Source organism: Cynoglossus semilaevis, chromosome 5, assembly GCF_000523025.1.
Source record: "Cynoglossus semilaevis isolate Cse_v1.0 chromosome 5, Cse_v1.0, whole genome shotgun sequence".
Lineage (NCBI taxonomy): Eukaryota > Metazoa > Chordata > Actinopteri > Pleuronectiformes > Cynoglossidae > Cynoglossus > Cynoglossus semilaevis.
Genome location: NC_024311.1, coordinates 8,323,702 through 8,344,775, shown reverse-complemented (window position 1 = coordinate 8,344,775; position 21,074 = coordinate 8,323,702). Strand labels below are relative to the sequence as shown.

Here is a 21,074-nt window from a genome sequence, read left to right as displayed (position 1 = left end):
GATGACTCAGGTTCGTCTTAAGACACGGTGTTTAAACTTTTTGCCTTTAAACTTTCTCCTAACCAAACTGATGTCACAGCCACAACTCACGTTTACCCTCCAAACTCCCTCTCTCTCTCTCCCTTGCTCACTCACTCACTGAACACAAGACACACGTCAGTGAACAACATGATATGTGGAACACAGCGTTACAACACAGAACCTGGCAGCTGTTCAACCACTAACCCTGACAGAGCTCCTTCTACGCTGACGACATCATCACTTATCTGTGCTCCTGGAGCCTATTGTTGACGTGTGGACACGTGCACACCTGGTACGCGGGTCTGTCAGTCAGTCCGCTTTTTTACTACAGAGCAGCTGACTTTCAGACCTTTGTAGAAGTAGATAAGATCTGTTTTAAGATCTGCGCCGATCGACCGATCTGTACATGTACATATACCAGTCTGATTCGTCTTTTGGATGGGTGTGAAAATGTAAATGTAGGCAGAGTAGGGATCATTACCTAAATGGTCACCGCTGTAGTCCAAGTATTTATAATTCTAATTTATTTTATTGGTCACCCTTGTGGTGCAGAGTATAACAGGAGCGACTTCACCACCTACAGAACAAAGGTGTCTGCCAGTCTGAGTGAAAGGGTCGACTAATTATACGGTGTAAGAAATGTGATTTATTGAGACTCCCTAAAAAAATAACTCGCAATCATAAAATGTGTTCAACGTGAATTTTCTCCAATGCTCAAAACTTTATAGCCCCCATTATTGCTGGTGGGGTTTTAAAATGCAAATTAGATTCACTGATTTAGGATCATTCTCGAAAAAAATCCCCTTTAGTGTGCTGTTTGTTGGAATGTATTCTGTGGTGATGAACCTTAAACCTGCTGTGAGAAACCTTGTCATTTATCACTCCAGTCATTTTGGTGCAATTTCAAACATCACCTCTGACTTGTATCGACTAAATCAGATGGGTTTCAGAAGTTAATGGGTTCGTCCTTAAGTTGAAACCCACTCCTCTGCAAATCAGTGTAGGAGTTTCGCATTCCGCAATCCTGCCAACGCGCTGGCCCAGAACATGCATAATCCTGCCAACGCGCTGGCCCAGAACACGAACACACACACACACACACACACACACAGACACACACAGACACACAGCACTTCCCTCTGCAGAGTGTATACAGAATCACAGAATGTTTCTCTAAAGATTACTAGCCAATCTGTGAGCGCAGATTTTGTGCACGAGAGCATCTGAGATGAGAGTGTGTGTGTGTGTGAGAGAGAGAGAGCATCTGAGGACAAATAATATGATTTCATTACTGTGCATCTTACACAGTCGAAAGCCAATGGAATATCTTCCTTTGAACCATTTAAACTGTACAGTATCTGTACAGTTTATAAACTCACAGCCACTTCAGTTCAGTCGTATCCCTTACTCCAAACTAGGCTTGTGAAAAATCATATCGTGTGCGATCAATTTCAGAAAAACTTTTTGCCACTTTGCCATTACGACGTTAAGCGCCATTTGAAGGGTAGCTAACCGTCCCTTAAAAAATAGAATTTCTTGTATTCAGAAACGAAAATATGCATTCCATTGAGCTAAAAAGGGACACGCTTTGTCCCGTATTACCGAGAGAATCAAAAATCTCCTGTAAATTGTCCATGGAATTCATGAATAACAGTGCGCTTTATATGAAAACGTACAAATACCACTCTCACAACGCACATGTGTGCACTCGATTAATCCCCTGAAAAACAGCCATAAAGCACCAGAGGTTTCAAACTTCTTCACTCTCTTAAAATATCCTCCTAAAAAAACTTCAACAGGCCGTAAAAATGGAGGTCTATACAGTCAACGTCTATACTGAAGTGGAATTAACAATCCAGACTAAAGCAGGATAAAGTTCCACAATCATGGATGTAATCGCTTTTTGTCAAAACAACCATGTCATGTTACAGAGAATTTCAACAACATTTGGAGCATCGTTGTCACTGAACACGCCACAGCCGTTTCTGCAGATGAGAGTAAGATGGGCAACTTCATTGATGCCGCACCAAATATCATTCCTTTTTTCTACTAACGTAAAAACAACAGCGCCACATGTTAAAAAATGCTAAATTTATCTGCTTTAACAGATGTGTCTCTTTTGAGCTTTTGCCTCTTTTCTTTTTTTTATTCTCTTATTTATAGTCTGTTATGAGGTGTTCATGTGTGATGATGTTGTTTTGTTTTCATGTGTTGTCTACTCTGTGTAATGGGTTAAGTCTGAATTCTGAGTCATAACCGGACCAACACATGTCCGTGTGCTCGGACAGATGTGTCATGTGAAGCTAATTCTGTTCTTTAGTCTGTTCTTCAACATTGCCAACAGTCATAGAATTTTTTGGGTTTCTTTTTTTTTTTTCATCCCGTGTTCCTTGTCGTGATATTTTCACCTGCGTTTCATTTTCTCTACCTTTAAACCCACTCCGTCTGTGAGCTTCCAGTCTCACTTCTGGGATCATCTGTTTTGATTTGCTGTTCAATTTGGTATGGTGTATAATTTTTCCTTTTCTCCAGCTTTGACTTCTGATTCAGCTCGATAGTGTTTCTGCTTCTTCTCATTTTTTGGTAACGTGTCATCATTTACCTGCAACTCGAACCCATTCCAAGTTTACAGGTTGTGTAAACCGCCATATTTTAAACAGATTTTTGTTATCATTTCTTTTCTTTTTTTTGTGGAGTTAAACAACCAATACTGCCAATTCTTTGACCTGGAGTCTTAAAAAATACGCACTCAAAGACCCTCAGGGTCTTGGATCTATGTTAGACCAGGGCTTTAATTAGCACCGACTTTATGGAGACAGATGATGTGACCTTACAGCTTGGTTCTGTTACGATAACCTGCACAATCACTATCCATCCTTATTAGCAACAGGCCTGATCTCTTCCAGATGGAGGAGGAATTCCAAGTATCTTTAAATATGGACTGGACTGGACCACCACATGCAAACACGCAAACGTGATGAAGCAGATGCACACAGACCATGGTAAACCAAAACAGACCAAATGACATCATCAGCGATTTACCAAGAGGAAAAGCAGAAAATAGGAACATTCCGTTCCCAGTTTTCAGACGAGTCATTTTTTTACCTGACTGACCATGAAAGTTGACAGGTGTTCGCGATGCAACCGTAACCAGACCTTGTACATTCACATCAGGTTAAGTTCTAACTCTATTCCTACTTGATTACTCAGGCAGCCGAGTATTCAATGAAATAGGTAAAATATTCCGTCCATGAATTTTAATCATGTTAGTTGAACAAATTATTTATCGCAGTTCTATTCTTGATGGTAAATAAGACACTATCAACATGCTAATCTCATATTAAATATATATGTATACATAAGTTATATCTAAGATTCTGTAACTTGGATGTAAGCCTTTTTTCGTTGTGACCCCATTTTGACAATTTTCTGTTGAAAATTTCTAAGAGAAAGAAGTTTTTATAAAAACACAGAGCAAAAGTGAAAGTAAACAGTGGTCTAAAATGTGGTCTTTTTATCATTCATTTAATCATTAAAATTTGAAAAGGATTAATATTTATTTGAAAGTTTGAAAAACCCTGAGATGAAGCCTTCTCTGACAGAAGCTGATGTACAACCAAAAGGACGCGATCCTCTGCTTTGGTACACGTTGACTGACAACATTTGCTGAAAAACTAAAATAAACGTTTGTCTTCAGCGGGAAAAAAAAGATCAGTTGTTGTTGTGTTGTTGAGATGATGAGTCAAGATTTTCTGTAAGTCACTGGAATCAATGATCAACAACTGGAAAAAAAACAACCAATCTGTGTTTGTATAAAACATACACAAACATGAATTCTGCTGTTGTGAAACTTGAACGTTAGAGTTCAATCACCACTGCGTGTTTCCAAACCATCTGTGAAATTTCCCTCCATTTACCAAACACTACTTCTAGTAAATGGGGACACAACAGACTTGACAGTAGTGTTTTCCATTAATTATCCAGACAGTGGCATGCTGCCTGTGTTTAATTCAAAGCCGTCACAAAGGCTGTGTGCCACAGAGCCCTCAGTGACTAGTGTTGAAATAACCTCGTAGCTGCGTAGTGAATTACAGAACTGTTTGACATTACGTTGAACTGGTGTTTAGGAAAAAAAAATAGAGATGCCCTTTTGCTGATATTGTTCAAACACTTAATTTCCGAATTCGATACCAACCAATACCGATACAGCGGGGCAGTGGTGGCCTATTCAGGAAGTGAAGTGCTGCTCGCTCACTAAGGTGATGTGTTAAAGCAGTTTTTCTCAATTATTTGTTCCCTAAAGACAAAAGATTTTTCACCCACAACTGTGTCAGATCAGTAAACAATAAAGTCGACTCTCCTCCTCCTAGTACTTTCTCCCACCTCCCACAGATGTAAATACTTTTGACTGGTCCTGAGTTGTTTATTTTTCTGAACTGTGTTGTGTGTGAAATAAATAAAGAAATTGCCCCTGAATTATGTACAATTTAAAAAACCCTTTGTTTGGGTCACTGATGACAGGGGTATTTAAACAGACCACCCATAGTGGCCTTTAAACTGTGCTTCTGATTGTAGTATTAAAACGCATATGATAACACACACGCATTGGTTTCTGTCTTTTGTGAGCACTTCACGTGGACATAACCTTTGACCTACTCCAGAGGTTGACAGCCTGCAACCGACTTATATGTAGCAGGAACACGTTTTAATGATACTTTTACTAAGTGAAGTTTCAGATACTGTGGTTATACTGCAAAATTACAAACAGAGTTGTTGACAATTTACTGTTCATAATAGCATTTAGTTTTATAATATTAATCATTTGCTGTTAGCAGGCAAGTTAAAAAATTAGCCTCAGGTGTAAAATTGATGTAACATCAATTTTTTACAAAGATTTATATTCCTATCACATTCATTAGTCAATTGTGTCAATGCAAAGGGATTAAACAGCCTCATGTGGCACGACATGTTTATCCACTGTGTATCAGAGCCACCGGAAGTGGATGAATGTTTGTGGTGGAGATAGGGTTCGGGGGTAGACAGAGAGTATCAGTCTGACGGTGCAATAAAATGGGGTAAAAATGTGAAGACAATGTGATTGATTTCACTTATTAATTTTTTTTTTTAATTTACTAAAAACATTTTTTTTTCTTTAGAATTTTTATGCTGTGGCCTCAGGCTGTTCTAAAGAATACTAAATCCCCGTTGACGGTAATTAACTTATTATTCATTCAGTGAGTTACAGGGAAATCTGTGGTATTTGGGGAAAATGTAACTGGCTGCACATCTGGCTGATTAATGTCTGTCAGTCCTTCCACATCTGTGAGCTTAAAAAAAAAAAGACAGGGCGAACAACCAAGGTCAAAAAGGCGATGTGTGAGAGAGGGCGCGGTAAGGGTGTTGCTCATTTGCTCATTTCCGCTGAAGTGCACAGAACTCTGGGGATTGTTGCGTGTTTGTGTCTCTTCATCACTGGTGACTGTTGCATTGCTAACGTGGACCTGGTGGGCTATATTTTGTCCCAAACATTATATGGGACGCAGATAAACAATAATATTGTCAACATTATTTTTATACAAAATTAAGCAACACTGTAATGATAAGATATTATAATAATGAAAATACATCATTATAAATGCAATAAAGGGAACGAAGTACAATGTGTTGTGTTATGTACTTGTTGCAGTTAAATCCCATTCATTTTATTCATTGTTTCTCAAGCATGTAGCAGAACATATGGAAGCAGTCTGTTAGAATAAAATGCAGTGCTGCAGATTGATTGAAACCATTAATTTAATTAACATGCCCTTGAATAATTAATCTAAATTAGTTATATCAACTCCAAATTCAGCTGTGAGAGTATTTAAAACATTTGGATTCAATGACAATAACAGCAGTGGTTGGTAAAGTGAAAAGACTTCCTCTGAGATACGACACAGGCAAGAAATAGTACTCTATTTACTCTACAGTATTACTAAAACATTAGTAATACTGTTATTATTAATAATATTATATGACTTGTACATCTTTTGTCATCCATGTGGCTTCGTGAGTATGTGTTTGTGTAATGCAGAGGTTAGACAGACTACAAAAGACCAGGTCAGAACTCTCAGTACTCAGATACTGTTGAGACATCGCTGGAATTGTAAGAGAGCACTGCCCTCTAGTGACCACTACAGACAACAACAGTGAGGCGGTAAACGTCACAGAGAGGATTTGCAGAACTACCCACCGTCAGAGAACAGGTCTACAAAGCAGCACCGCTTACGATCACACACACAGACTGACGACAGTGAAGGAACCCGGAACTTTCTCTACCTGTCATGGAGTTTTCCGAGGTGCTGAGCTGTTCCCTCAACTTGTCCACATCATCTGGATGAACCTGCTCGTAGAGGGTGCTGCCGAACCACTCCGACTGCGGATGGTTGAGGACGGGCGTCACCGAGTCTGACACGTAGATCACACGGCCCGTCTCCGCAGCGACCACAAACAGGAAGCCGTCCGCAGCCTCCAGGATCAGGTGCTTTAATTCCTGGGGGCAGCAGAGATGCACGACATCAGAAAACTGAAGTGTATGTAACACTCCTCCAAATACAACATATAGTATATTGATTAAAACTGTAATACTGTAAAGACCTAATGGGATCCAGTCAGTGCTGACCTAACTGGGCATAAGGTAAAGATACATTTTAGTAAACTGTTTTTCAAGCAATAAGAAAAATCTTATTGCTTTAAATAAATCTAAGTCTTATATTTTTATCAAATTTTTCACTTCCTTATGAATCTGAATAGATTCCCCAATTTTATTTTGTTTTTTCAGTTTCCCTCCACATTTCTCAAATGACCACAGATTGGGCCACTCTGGAGTTATGCCTGCACCACTAATGGCCCTCAGGCCTCCATTTGCATTTCTCAGTTTTTTCAGTGTTTACAAAGGGTTGTTTTTAAACCTATTAAGCGTCAGCTGTGCACGACTTTTCACCTGCTCTGTGAGGAAGGACGGTTTATAGGCTCCGTCCGTGGATGTGTTGCCCGTGCCCCTCATGGACTTCATGTGGGAAACCGCCATACGCAGTATGGTCAGTTTGTCGGGTTTTCTGGCCAGGGCGCTGCAGGTGGGGACCATGTCCGACAGCTCGGTGATGTACTGGGTCATTTTGTTGCGTCGGCGTCGCTCAATCTCACTGTGGTTCTCCCTTAACAGAGGAGAGAGCAGTTAGGGGATTGGAGAGCTTTTCAGACCGCTGGACAGTGAACCAGCCTCCTCTGATTGGCCGGCAGTCTCCAGGCTGTCACTCAGGTGTGTTGGAGGACAGCGTGGGTCAGAGAAGAATTTTACTTCCTCAGGGATCATTTATTTACAGGAACTGAGGCTTAGAGAATCCTTGAACAGAATCCTGCTCATACTGGACTCTGTCATGAACAGAGACTGGATTCTCAGAATACACACTTCTATGAACTATGCTACCACCTTCAGTTGGGATGAAGAACTTTTTCAGCATTATCAGCCTGAAAAAACCTTTTTTAATTAAATATTGTAGTCAACAGGCAGTTGTGACTAAATTATTAAATAAAACATGGATTAAATTATAGCAAATTTAATTTAAATATTGCGATATGCTCACTGTTAATAAAAATATTGAGATAATACAGATTTTAAATAATTTGAATGAGTGTTTGACATTCTTAAGTTATGAGCAACAAATAAAAAAAAACTAATTTACCTAGTAACTAATCAGCCGAAGAGGCTAAAAGTCTCAAATTTTACATCACCACAAACATCAATGTTTCAATGATTCTCCTGAGACTAACTATTTTAATTATTATTTTTATCTTTTTTAAAATCCTTTTTTATCAATTTCTATCCAAAATGACAAACCAAATACGTCAGTGACTGAAGCGCTCCAACTCTGACTCATCAGATAATCTGACCAGACTTAGTTCCGTCATCACCATGATCTCAGCGTCACCTGACCACTGACTGACCACAACAGAGCTCACGGTCACCATGGCGACAATCCCCGCTGTGATGAGTTTATTATTCAGGCCCCCATGTGGTAAACATCAGAATTATAGTCTCATAAAGTAACTAACATTAGCTACTGCGGCTAACGTTGAACTTGAAATAAATGTTGAATTACTTAAATCATTGTAAATAAAAATTGCTTAGTGCGACGACCAAGTATTTGTGGCTTAGTTTCCAGAGTGCGGCAGCCGGTAAACAGAGCAGCTGTGACGTTTGAGGGTTGAACGGCCTCAGAGTCATCGGAAAAATCCTCTGAGGCCTAGGCTAGCTTGGCCTACCTAGCATATCGCTCCTTATCCCCAACAGGAATCTGATCGTCATCATACCTGCAGAGAAGAGAGGATAGGTCTATGAGACAGTCTGCACATGGACACACACACCAGGGGGTGAGGGGCTGAGGGGGGGGCGGTTACAGCTGCCTCAACAGCTTTATAATAAATATATATCACATGATATTGTAGCTGCCACTGGATGGTGAATGGTCGATGTTTGATGGTGACGACATGGGAAAAAAACTCAATGAAAACCAAAGTGTGTATGAACTCTGTGACTGAACCACAACTGTCGTCCGTTCAGAACAACTCAATCAAAAGTAGACTTCCTCCTTTTCTGTTTTTTTTTTTTATCAGTCCATTAGCATCCAGACGAGTTGTTTGTAAATCCAATCAAAAATCATTCTGTATGAAAATTAACACAACCCTAAAGGACACTTCACTTCGTCGCCACCTGTCGCTAAAGATAAAATCTTGTTTTTCAGGCTCTCCTGCCGTGATGGCTCTTTGTGTCAACAGTTCCTCTCGAACTGGACCAGAGCAGAACAGTTCAGAGAATAAATCCTTTCATTTTGATCAGGTCTTGTTCTGCGTCTAGGTAATAACGCTGACACACCTTATTCCTGCAGAACACACTTTTGAAGACAGTTGTTTGATGACCTGAAGAAAACTGGGAATTAAATTCCTGCCAAGAAATTAAAAAAAATAAATATAAAATAAAAAAATACCTGGTATTTAACCTGGTACATGCTGTAATGTTACAGCCAGGGGAGTTTACGTAAAAAAAAACCCAAAGTCTTAGCAAGAAAAATACACTACCTGGAGAATATAATTACAACATATCTTTCTCTCTTTCATTAACTTTTTTCTCCAAGGTTTCATTATTTGAGCCACGTTTACTTTTTTGGGTCAAACATCGTCTTGCTTCCGCGGGAAAACCGTCACATTTTGACTACAAATCATTCGTGTGGCTGCTTCCCAATGTAAAAAACATGCAGTTTCTCCTGTGTCCAGCAGAGGGCAGCTCATCCTCCTCCTTCATACAGCGCGCACCACAGCTCGTCTTAGGAAAAACAAAGCCACTGCTATGACGTCAGCTCATTAAAACAAGCACTTACTGTACTGTACCTCCCACTTACTGCACACTACACTGCATGAAAAAAAGGAAAAACAAGGTGAGACAAATAAAAAGGTCAAAGGAACAGTTCAGAGGCAGTAACAGAGTAGCTGTGAACAAAAAAAAAGTCTGCCGTTGTGATGGAATGATAGGTAAAGTAAGTCATGGGGTCATGGGGGTCACAAACACTGGGTCTATGTCAGCTTTATCCAGCTGTGTTTTATTTGAATAATTACTCTGTGCCACATGAACACATTATGATTTTAGCTGCAGCACAAGTATAAATACAGACCTAATTTATTTTATTACATTTCATCAGATGCCCTGAAGAGGGCAATCAAATTCTCACCTTGAAAATTTGCTCGGTCCTTCGCCGTCCTCGTCATCAAAGTCCATTCTGAGAGAAACAAGAAAACACTGTTACTACCTCCTTTAGCCTGGGCCATTTAGGTGGTCGCCCAGGGCGCCATCTGCTGGGAGGAGGCACCAAAATGTCTGTAGTAGACTGTCTGTTGGTGTGACCACATGAAGGCACCACTGACTTTACAGCAGGGCTCACCAACGTGGTGTCCGGGGGCAAGTTGCCCGCAGGGTATATTCTACAGATAAAACTAGTCAACTGTCACTGTTTGTTTTGATTCAGTTCCACTGGCAGTGATATTGAAACAGGTCTAATGACGATGGTAAGAAGAGTGCCACCTATTGTAAGTACTGTAGTAGTCCAAGAACTAATTATTCTGCGTGTTCTCTGCATGTTCTCTCCATGTGTGCGTGGGATTTCTCCTCGTTCTCCAGTTTCCTCCCACATGGCTGGTTGTTTGTCTCAAAACACTGGCTAATTTAGTTCTGTGTTTCTCTCTCTCTCTGTTTGTCTATAACAGATGTCAAGGGAAAGTGGGTCCAAACACACAGAGTTAAATAAATAAAAAAACACAGCGCAGACATGAGCGCTCCCTGCTGACTCTCTGTGCCATGTTTATTTACCTACGTCTATGTCTGTATTATTTATTCATGTTTGTGTAGGACTCGTGCCTCTGCATGGGTTAAATGCACTGCCGGACTCTGGGGGATTAAAAGTACCAGATACTGGAGTCACGTACGGTACGGTCTCCGCCTTCACCTTTACAGCAAACACACACCAGCAGCCAGTCAAACACACTCTTCTGTCTACAGTTAAAAACAAGAAAAACTCAATTGATAAAATATTGTTCAGTACCTCAAACAGAAAAGTAAAGCTTTACATAAGCTTTAATACAAATACTGAACCAATGAGGGCCCAGCCCAAAACACCCAGAACTCTCTGACATACAGTACCTTATAGTTTTACATCTGAAATACTGTAACTTGTAGGGCTGGGTAAAAATATCCATTCATCACCGTTTTAGATGTTAATTGTCTAAAACAAAAAGACTCCAAACAACACCCAGTCCTAGTGACATGTAGTATATCTATGACAACTACATCATCCTACTTCTTGTCACTGAATTCACTGTATTATGTCAATTGTCAACTTTGAGAGTATGGTGTCACTTCTGTTCGTAGTTCAGTTGTTTGTCAAAGTTGAAGCACAGAGAGTTTCTTAAGGTGAGGCATGTGTTAAAGAAAGGCCTGGAGCCAAACAGTCTGATTAATGAAGAGCTGAAGTCTGTTAATGAATAACTCTGACCACCATAACTAGCTGTTAACTACCACAGAGCTCCACACTGCTCATTCTTTAGAACCTGAAGAGAACCTTTTTTTTGTTGTCATGTGAAGCACACTGTTGACGACAGGTCAGTCAGTCAGTCAGTCAGTCCATCCATCCATATATCCATCATCTACTTCCTATTCCTTTACAGGAAGCCAAGGGAGCCAACGCCAGCCATCAACAGGTGAGGGTTGTGTTTCCATCAGTGCCACACATTAACACAATCATTTACACTCACATGCCTACAGTGTCTAATCACATAATCCCATAGTCTGCATGTTTATTGGCTGTGGGAGGAAACAGGAGAAAATGTAGAGAAAACACTAAACTTTTTTTAGTTTTTATTTTAATTTGGTTTTAATAAATGAAATATCAAAATATTATAGTTGACTAGTTTTAAAATCAATTAAAAATCTGTTGAGAAATTCTCTTTATCAGTTTTAATGAGAGGATTAACAAACGTGGTCCGTCACCTGACCGGGCTTAGAACCAAACACATCACTCAGCAGTTTCTGCATCAATGATAAGTGAAAGTGTGTTGTGTGTTGTGCGACTGTTGTGGTTAAAGACACTCACCCTCCAGATCTTCTTTTGCCGCCACGGCCTGACACGGCTCCTCCCATCCTCACCTGGCCACCACCCACTGCTCCGGTCATTCCAACGGTCCCCGGCAGGTCATTGCCCATCTCTGCAAGGAGAGTGTCCACTTTACTATTGTTATCTATCTATGTCTGCCAACATGTGGCCCTGTCAAACTATTAAAATGATTCATCTCATTGATAACATGGTTGGCTGTGGATTAATCAGGATGAATTATGATAAACATTTCAAACAAACATTTTTTCTGGACAAAAACCAGTCCAGACCAGTTTATCAGTAACACTACAGTGGTCTTAACGAAGGCTCTCTGTTGCCGTCGTCTCCCAGACACAGATAAATAATCCAGACAGACTGTCAAACTGTCAACTTCATTCATCAACAAATATTCTGGTTGAATAAAAAAAATGACATTGTGTGCGAATTCATCCTCCATAGTTACCTTTTCCTCCCATCGTCCCAAATGCCCATGTTGTTTGGCCTGTTATTTACCCTCCATCTCTCAGCTGCATTCACTTCATTTTCATTCATTCAACCGAATGCGATGTATAGGCCAAACAAACTCTCTGCTACTGCACGCCCCAGTGCACCCACTCACATCCTTAATATTTGATACAGTACGCAATCCCACTTCATTTACTGCTTATGGAAAAAAAACACACACACACGAACATGCACAAAACAGTGCCATTGACGAAAAAGTGTTCCATCATGAAACGGTTCTGAAAAGAAAAAAAGCAACCCACCACTAGAGGCAGCCTTTCCATTTCTCAATTGCACAACAATTTTTTAGAATATTTCATTTGTTTTTACACTGACACAAGCACCCAAACATGAAATATTTGAAATACTGCTGTTACTTATCGACCTGTGATCATGGTTGAGGTCAAATGTCGTACAGCAGCCAAATTTGACACATTTATTCAAAACATTAATATTTGCTTATCAAACAGTCTTATAGTGATCTGTCAAAACTTGTAAAAATGTGCAATATTTCTATATTATTAGTATTTGGGCACAATAAATTTAATTTAACTCCTTTTTTTTCAAATTTTCTATGTGGTTTGTTTTCTAAGGACACTGAAATCATTTTAATCCTCAGACACGCAACCCTCATTAGGTCTCCTCACTCACTCACTATTTCACATGCTCTTACACAATTGGATCTGGGTGACAGTCATCTGGAGATAATCCAACAGTGACAAAGCGGGATTCCCACACTGCTGAGTATCTGTTCCGGGGGCCGATTCACCTGACCATTCTGTCATTTCAGGTTAAATCTGAAAGCTAAGTAAATGTCAGTAAATGTACTTTATTCTTATTTGGTTACAACAGCACAAGGAATAAGAAAGAGGAAGTCAATACATTGTAACACATCTTCCTGCCTAACATTAGGTCTGTCATTTAATTGCAGGAGAATAATAATTAAAAACAAAGGTGTTCCTTTGACCTTTCCTGTTTCTGCTTCCATGAGATTCAAGGCTCGTCTGTTACGACAGATACACCTGCTAATCTTTAAACAAGGCAGCGAGAGGCCAGGATTCTGTTTGGTCTTATACGAGTGTCCTCTGGTTATCTGGCAGGGTTATTGTCTCATCTGTTCATTGTTCATTCAAACAACAACCTCATCTCCACACTCGGTATGCAGCCAAGGTGCTAATAACTAGCGAATTCTTTATTTATATTCTCGTTTCATTTACATTGCCAATGAAGGAGCAGGGAACGTGATGAAGAGTACGGTTGACCTGTTTTCATAGAAAGGTCTCAAAAAAAGAAAGAAAATAAAATTGTACGCTCTCAGTGCTTAAAGAACGACTGCGCTTTTTTCAACTGATCCCTTTGGAGTTTTGTTTTTTTGTTCCCATGAACTGAGGGGGTGTTCAGGAGCACGGTTGGTGCCAAAAGTGAGAGCAGAAAAACAAAGGAAATTTGCGAGTAATGGCATTTGGCGTGAACAGTCTATTCCAGATCAACGACGCTGAGAGGCACAAACATGTTGTGGTAACCTCTGACAGTGAGCAGCTGAAACATGAACACAACTATACAAACCACATTAGCATTCTTGCTAATACGTGTGTTGTGTTGAGGTTTTGTGCATGGATTATTTGGAATTTGGCGTCAGTTTATTTTTCTGAACTGGACGTCACTTTCCTAAAACCAGACTCTATTTAGATTGACGTCTAACACTGAAAAACCCAACAGGATTCTGGTCCCGGGTGATGCTGGTTGTTATTGTTGAATTGAAACCATATGAACCATACTAATTTAAACCCATGCAGATAAGATTTGATCGATTGTGTTGACAGTCTGCACTGTATAAATATTTTGGTTGAGAAATTGTGCCAGATCAGCAGATTTAGTTTTAGTATGATATATTTTTGCTTTTTTAGTTAAAAACACATTTTTACAATTAACAACAGTATTTAAGCTCCATTTGTGTGTTGGATCATTATAGGTAGACCATGCAACCCATATGTGGTCTGCTGGACACATGTTGGTCCCACGGGACGGCTCTGGCAGTTGTACTTCAGACAACCTGCCCATTTTAAACACATGCTAACGTTATGCCCGTTGAGCCCACAGTGAAACAGCAATTTGTACACAAGCAACGTCGGCCTCCGCCACACAGGTTTACCATGTAACAATTTAAGATTTTCTTTGTTTACCCAGACCGCCACACTCCAGAGGTTGCACACAGAACTGCATTCAACAGGCGACCTCAGTGAGTCTTCTAATGATGCCTTATTTTTCCAGGTCTGCTTGCAGATGACCCTCAAGGATTTTGGGGGAAAAAAATGTTGAGGCAGAAAAATGTACCGTTGTTTAAAGTTCATTATATGCGACTGTGTACGTGTAGCATTTCAACCATCTTTTGAATATAACACAACTATTTAATGCCACTATTTAACACAGGGGTGTCAAACACATTTTCACCATGGGAGGTACATCAGCAATACAGTTACCCTTGAAGGGCTACCTCTAAAAAGTACACTGTATAGATGTAAAAAAAATAGCCTTTTTAATGTGATTTACTGTGTGAAGTACCGTAAAGTAACGTCACCTGTAAAATTACTATATTGTATAAAAACAATTAAAAGTTGAGTTCGGTTAGCCTTAGTTAGCTCAAACACAGCGGCAGACTCTGTAGCCAACGAAATCTACATATACATTTTTGCCAGCAGAGAAAACACCCCAAGCAGTTCGAAAGTATACTTCGTTGCCCACAGCTTAATAATCGGCAAACACCGTAAAGTACTCCGAGTCACGTACTTCAGTTTAATCCAAACTTTCTTGTCACTCAGCTCCGCCCCCTCTCCTGAATCAGTAAAGATCCAAAACAATAGCTTTATTATTCTTTTTATCTCTAATATTACACACGGGTGCTACATGCCGGATTACAGTTAACATTAAACATAATCTGAAAATACATTTTTTGTCGGAAATATCACTTTTACTCAGCCAGGACAGCGTGCTAACAGCAAACTCTTAATGTTTCTTATACGAGGTTTGGCAATTGCATGGCTGTGTCCATTATGTGAGTAACGGTTCTGTAACGGGCGATCAACAGTTGATAGTCCGTGTTAATTTCCGTAAACAGGTGGACGCTGGGAGCATGACAACGAGGGCCACAGGCAACAAATGAAGGGCAACGAGGCTGGAACCACCATATGTGAAGAATAACCTTTGAATAAAGGAGTGAAAGCAGCGAATAGTCGTGTTCTTGTTACGGGGAAGGAGACCGCAGCAAACATGGCGGTGTACTGTGTATTTCTATGGATGTGTTAATTTAACAGCCTGTTTTTTTTGACGTTTAGAATGGCCGTTGAGTTGAGGAATAAAGCGCTGTTGTCAACGGCGGCTCAGTGGGGGAAGGGGGATGGATGCTTGAGCCAGGCTCCGGCGGCCTGTCGGCGCTACAGCCCTGCTTCGAACAACAAAAACTGTCTCTGGTCCTCACTAAAAAATAACGGTCAAGTCCCGTCTCCATTTAAAAGCACACACACTCAGAGAGAGAATCTTACCGGAGGGGTTGACGGCGGCGGGAGTTGCCATGTTGCCTCAGCGGTGAAAAGAAACAAGAGAAACAGCAGCGGCGGCGTTGGCAGCGATGGATGTGACGCACAAAGCTGGTGGATGAGCCCCCGTTAGAGAGCGTCCGAGGTCCGCGGGAGTCGCACGCGAGACTCGCTCTAACCAACCGCCTCACATCCGTTGAAGTCGAGCACAAAGCAACGAGGATTCACCGCCACAGCTCGTGTCTGTGCGAACAGAACATGTATGTTTGAGTCGCTTTGCTCCAAGACCAGACTTAATAAAATGCAAGATGTCTGAATGGTAGCAACGCGAGATTTTAGGCTTGCCTGAATAAATTAATGTTATACTGTGTGACTGGTGCCGTGATGAATCCGCTGAGGAGCAGAGGCGTTCATAGCCAGTCGGGGGGCCCACTTCGTGTTCAACATCTTTCTCCTGGGAGGGCGGGAAGGGAGGCGTCCATTATCGGTAGAGAGCCGTGGTTTTTACACCAGTGTTTCCCTCGATTATCCACAGATATTTTAGAGAAAACCCACAGCGTTTTGACACAGCTATGCTATGAAAGGCATATGAAATTAGAAATGTGTGTTTGTTGAACACAGGACTGTCATCCACCTAGAAGATTCTGTGTTCAAATACAATTTTTTTCTCTTAAACTATGGTACGCATACCATCGGAAGAAAAAAATATTTTGATATGGAAAACATAGTTGAAATTTTCAACTCCAGTTTATCAGGTAAAAGAAAAAACTTTTCCCTGCAGTTTGTACAAAAAAAAAAGCTGTACTAGAGCAACAATAAATATAATTACTGGATACACAAACCCTTATTCTGCCCATGCTTTAACACATTACAAATGTCATTAGTGTCATGGTTAATAGTTTATTTTTAACAACCCTACTTATACGTAATTTAACTGTACAAAACATTAGAAAAAGGAGAACTCAGTGTTAATAATCAATGTCCAAAACGTTTAGTGAAATAAATGAATGTATAAGGCCCTAAAAGTATTGTTACATTATTCTTTGATGCCAAAAACCACATTTTTAGTCTTTGAATGTCACATTGATTTGATTGAACTAAAGTTGTGTTTGTCTGGTGCGCAGATGATTTTCACCAGGCTTTGTTTTGTTTGTCAATTTGGAAAAAAAAAACACTTTTTTGCAGTGTCGCAAATCTCTTTCTTCTGCATGAAAAATACTCACAAGGCCACCTACTGGCAACAGGAAGAGCTGGTGAAAGCTCAAAGGCTGGTAAGAAGTGTGGGGACCAATACATGCATGCAGTGTCAACTGGATTTGCCTTCAAATCATTGGATATATGGACCATCAGGTACGTAGTCAGAGGGATTCCACACACTCCACAGCTGCGGCGTCCGCCTTATGAAAACCAGTCAGCAGTCACACACACAGTGGGAGTGGGAGTGGAGCCGGAGCAAAGATGTGTGCGGCACTCTGCTCTGCTCAGTTTTCAGAGCTCCGCTTGCAGGGAGAGGATGCAGCAGCCAGCAGTTACTCATCACCGCGGCTGTCTGTCCACCTGCCTCCCCTCTCATCTGCCCCTCCATTACCTGTCTGTCTGACAGACAGACAGCATCCTCTCTCACAGAGGGTCCTCAGTGCAGGGGGTGATCTGTCTTTACCCTCAGTTGTCGCACAGGATGTAAGGGAAGCAGGTAAGAAGAACCTCAGATTCTTTGACTTGTTCTCTGGGATTCCCTGCATCAAATGGGGAACAGATGTTGGACCATGTCACGGCGTGTGGAGGTGTGTCAGGTTTTGTTGACGTTCAGGTTTGTTTGGAGGATTTTACATGTGTCCGGTGCAACCTTTAAAACTATTGCATTGCTTATACTGCGCAGTGTACAGTACTGTTCAGATGGAGTTGGTTCTTGCAAGAAAGGAAGAAGTTTAACAGAGTACAGTCTCCAGAGGTGCTCTCCAGGTGTTCAGGGACAGATACGTTTTATAGATTTTATGGTAACAAAGTGAGGGTGGGGGGGCATGTTTATAATGTCAATGGGTGCTGACAAAGTGGTGGGATAGATAGTTAGTTTGTTTTTTGGTTTAGATAAATTGTGCCAGAGTAGAAAGTTACCAGCTAATTTCCTGGAGTGGATTGTTGACATTAACTGGGGTCACAGTCTGAATGATGTGGAGAATGCAGGACAGTTGGTGGCTGACTAGGACTATTGCATCAGGAAATGACAGGAGGCGCTGTGTGTTGTTGTTCTGTGAAATGGTACTTAAAAGATGTGATGTTATGACTAGTGATGTCCGATATTAACTTTTTGCCGATATTGTCCAAACAATTTCTGATTCTGATATCAACCAATACCAATATAGGCCTGGTAATATTTATGTATTTATCTGTACAAATCACTGTACGAGTCTCTGGCACAGCATTCTGTATACAATCCCTTGACTATTGAAACAGATTAATAAAATGAGCTGTAATGCTGCCATCTAGTGACTTTCACTTTCATATACAGCCGTTTTTCCCCAAAACTATTTTTAGAGCACACATGATTTCGCAAAAACCAAAGCATTGCTGTCGGGTTTCCATTATCGGAGGAAAAACAATACTTACAGATATTACATAATTATGCTAATATTGGACCATATCAGATATTATTTTCATAGTTCAAAGCCATGAAGATTAAAATACCGATCAAAATCAATAAAATGTTGCGTGAGCAGGATTTCTGAAAAAAGAAACCTGCTATGAAGATTAAAATACAGATCAAAATCAATAAAATCTTGCGTAAGCAGGATTTCTGAAAAAAGAAACCTGCTGTCGGTGGAGTGTCATTCACGGGTGATTCATTTTGGTGCTCTCTGTCTGAGCTGCTCTCATCAAAAACAATGAAAGGAGAAAAAAAACGTATTTTGTGTCTATTGTCCAACTCACTATGACTACAGAGATTTGAAGCATACACATATGAAGGTTTATACATTACAGCCATGTATTTGTACTTCAATTCAAATGTTGCATTGTGTGGAATTGTCATATTGCTGTTAAAACATCACAAATTCTTCCACACTTAAACCTGTAACCTCAAAGGCACCGACTAAACCAGCTGAAGTCCTGACATGACCTGCAAAAACCTTAAATCAAAGACATTAAAGGAGGTGGTTAGGTTATTGACACCAACCGCTGTGACAAATGACAAGTGAGGAAAAAAAAAAGAAAGTGAAAAACAGCTCTGCAACAAGACTACCACTGGTCGGTAAATAACTGTTGACACCTAACGTTTACTATGCCAAAGAAAATGAAACGGTGGACAGCCAACTGGGACGCCCTCCGTCAGAAGATAGAAAGGGAGATCCAACAGAGGAAGAAGAGACGCATCCTGTTGGAGGAGCTGGACAGACTCAGAGCGTCCTACCAGGAGGACACCCAGAGGTACGAGGCCGACGTCCACGAGCTGCTGCTGCAACGGCTGAAAGCTGAGCGATATATGCTTCACCAGAAAATGCTGAAGGAAATCATGGTGGTTCAGAGAAATGCTGACGAGGAGAACACCTTTCTGTGGAGACAGTTTGAGAAACTACAAAATCAGCACCAGGTTCAGGTCTCAGTCAGCTACGAGCTCTCCACAAAGTTCAAGAAGATGGTGAAGGAGATCCACGAAGAGAGGAAGGAAAAACGCATCTTTCTAGAAGAGTTGGACAGAATCAGGGCCTCGTACCAGGAGGACATCCAGAAATACGAGGCTGATGTCCTCACGGCAAGACAGCAGGCTGATCACCTTCAGGGCGAGCTCGACAAGGCGATAAAGGCTCATGCAGAGGGCGTGTCCAGCCACCAGCTGATGGTGAAGAAGGCACGGGGCGAGTTGGACGTCCTCCGCCAGAAAATGGTCAAGGAGATCACAGCAGTTCAGAAAAACGCAGATGAGCAGAACATCTTACTGTTGAGACAGTTTGAAAAACTGCAAAATCAGCACAACATCCAGGTCACAGTCAACCCCGAGCTCTCCATAAAACTGAAGAAGATGGCAAAGGAGATCCAGATGGAGAGGAGGGACAAAAGACTTCTGCAGGAAGAACTGAGCCGGCTCCGAGCTTCATTCCAAGAGGAAATGGGAAAATACAAGGCTGAGGTCTTCACAGCGAGACAACAGGTGGACCACCTGCAGAGGGAGCTGGAGAAGTCCATCAAGGATCACGCAGATAGTATGTCCAACCATCAGCTGATGATGCAAAACGTGAGGACAGAGTGGGACAGGCTTCATCAGAAGATGGTGAAGGAGGTCACAGTGGTTCAGAAAAACGCAGATGAAGAGAACTCGCTGCTTTGGAAACAGTTTGACAACCTGCAGAGTCAGCACAGCACTCTGGTCTCAGTCAACCTCGAACTCTCCAAAAGGATCAAGAAGATGGCAAAGGTCGTCCAGGTGGAGAGGGAAGAGAAACGGATCTTCCAGGAGGAACTGGACAGGGTCAGAGCATCGCACCTGACTCTGCAGTGTGAGCTCAAGACTATTCAGCTTCAGAAAAAGTTCAAGAAGTCCAAGCTGAAGAAGAAGAGGGAGGAAAACTGGTCTCTCCAAGGAACGGTCACGAGCAATTTCATGTCCGAGGTGCCAAAAGGTTTTGCAGAAAACAAAAAGTCATTGTGGCAGAGGTTGAAAGACTGTCTGGGACTGAGACGGCGACAGAGCGATGAGGTCAAAGGTCCCTGTGGAAACAGCCTGAGCCTAGCCTTGTGGAGACCCTGAGGGACCACTGGACTAGAACACCAAGATGAGTCATACCCTTCGCTACACATGCTCAGTTTTCTGTCAAATATAACTTAAACAAAGGTCTTGACGGTGTGAGATGTGCCACCTTTAGGGGGCACCAGAGCTCTTCAATGGAAACTAAAATATGTAAAAAATAAGCAATTTGTCACATGTGAAACGCAAATGACTATTATCCAAATTGAAAAAACAAAGTGAACAGCGAATATTTAAAGTATGAACTTTTATAGACTGCTGTTGAAATGGACATTTGTCTTGTTCATTCGTCAACATGAAAAATATTAATATTTAAATTGTCCATTTTCATCTCTTTGTATCTGACATCATCCCTTCCTGAAAACCTCGGAACTAAAACAATACACAATTCTCACTTTTCTCATTGTCCACCTGCAGCGTCTCTCCAGGCTCCGCCTCCTCTCTGTGAAGTAGGGACTGGTGGTAATAACGCTGACTCTGTGTTTTAACTCCAGAGCTGCTCATTAGTCAGAACCAGCAGAAACTGTGACCTTCAGAAGCAGTGACATCATTTGGCCACAACTTGATTATCACCAGTTCTACTTCAATACTGCTCTCAGC

The 21,074-nt window shown here is 41.1% G+C and overlaps 2 protein-coding genes and 1 long non-coding RNA gene across 11 annotated transcripts in view; 2 read left to right on the top strand and 1 right to left on the bottom strand.

Annotated features, from left to right (window-relative positions):
• Positions 1 to 16,245, bottom strand: part of arnt2 (aryl-hydrocarbon receptor nuclear translocator 2) — a 44,101-nt gene extending 27,856 nt beyond the window's left edge. Inside the window, exons 1-6 of one of the 9 annotated variants that reach the window (XM_008310285.3) lie at positions 15,743 to 16,245; positions 11,700 to 11,811; positions 9,786 to 9,833; positions 8,326 to 8,373; positions 7,004 to 7,205; positions 6,340 to 6,553 (exon numbers count right to left, since the gene is read on the bottom strand). In XM_008310285.3, the coding sequence (XP_008308507.1) occupies positions 6,340 to 6,553; positions 7,004 to 7,205; positions 8,326 to 8,373; positions 9,786 to 9,833; positions 11,700 to 11,811; positions 15,743 to 15,773 (655 nt within the window). In that variant the 5' untranslated portion in view covers positions 15,774 to 16,245. Of the gene's footprint in view, positions 1 to 6,339; positions 6,554 to 7,003; positions 7,218 to 8,325; positions 8,374 to 8,935; positions 9,834 to 11,699; positions 11,812 to 15,742 lie in introns of those variants that run through there. The other 8 variants (XM_008310282.3, XM_008310283.3, XM_008310292.3 and 5 more) reach the window with 8 other exon arrangements.
• On the top strand, positions 13,177 to 15,725 carry LOC112487058 (uncharacterized). Its single transcript, XR_003049789.1, has 2 exons — positions 13,177 to 15,225; positions 15,319 to 15,725. It is a non-coding gene; the product is annotated as an uncharacterized LOC112487058 (long non-coding RNA).
• Positions 16,246 to 18,480: 2,235 nt separating the features above from the next.
• LOC107988589 (kinesin-like protein KIF15) lies at positions 18,481 to 20,873 on the top strand. The gene has a single exon (XM_017032465.2). The coding sequence runs from the start codon at positions 19,014 to 19,016 to the stop codon at positions 20,475 to 20,477; it is 1,464 nt and encodes a 487-aa protein (XP_016887954.1). The 5' UTR covers positions 18,481 to 19,013; the 3' UTR covers positions 20,478 to 20,873.
• Positions 20,874 to 21,074: the final 201 nt, after the last annotated feature.

Excerpts from the sequence above, each read along its gene's own strand:
- LOC107988589 (XM_017032465.2), top strand. The coding sequence starts at position 19,014 with ATGCCAAAGAAAATGAAACGGTGGACAGCCAACTGGGACGCCCTCCGT.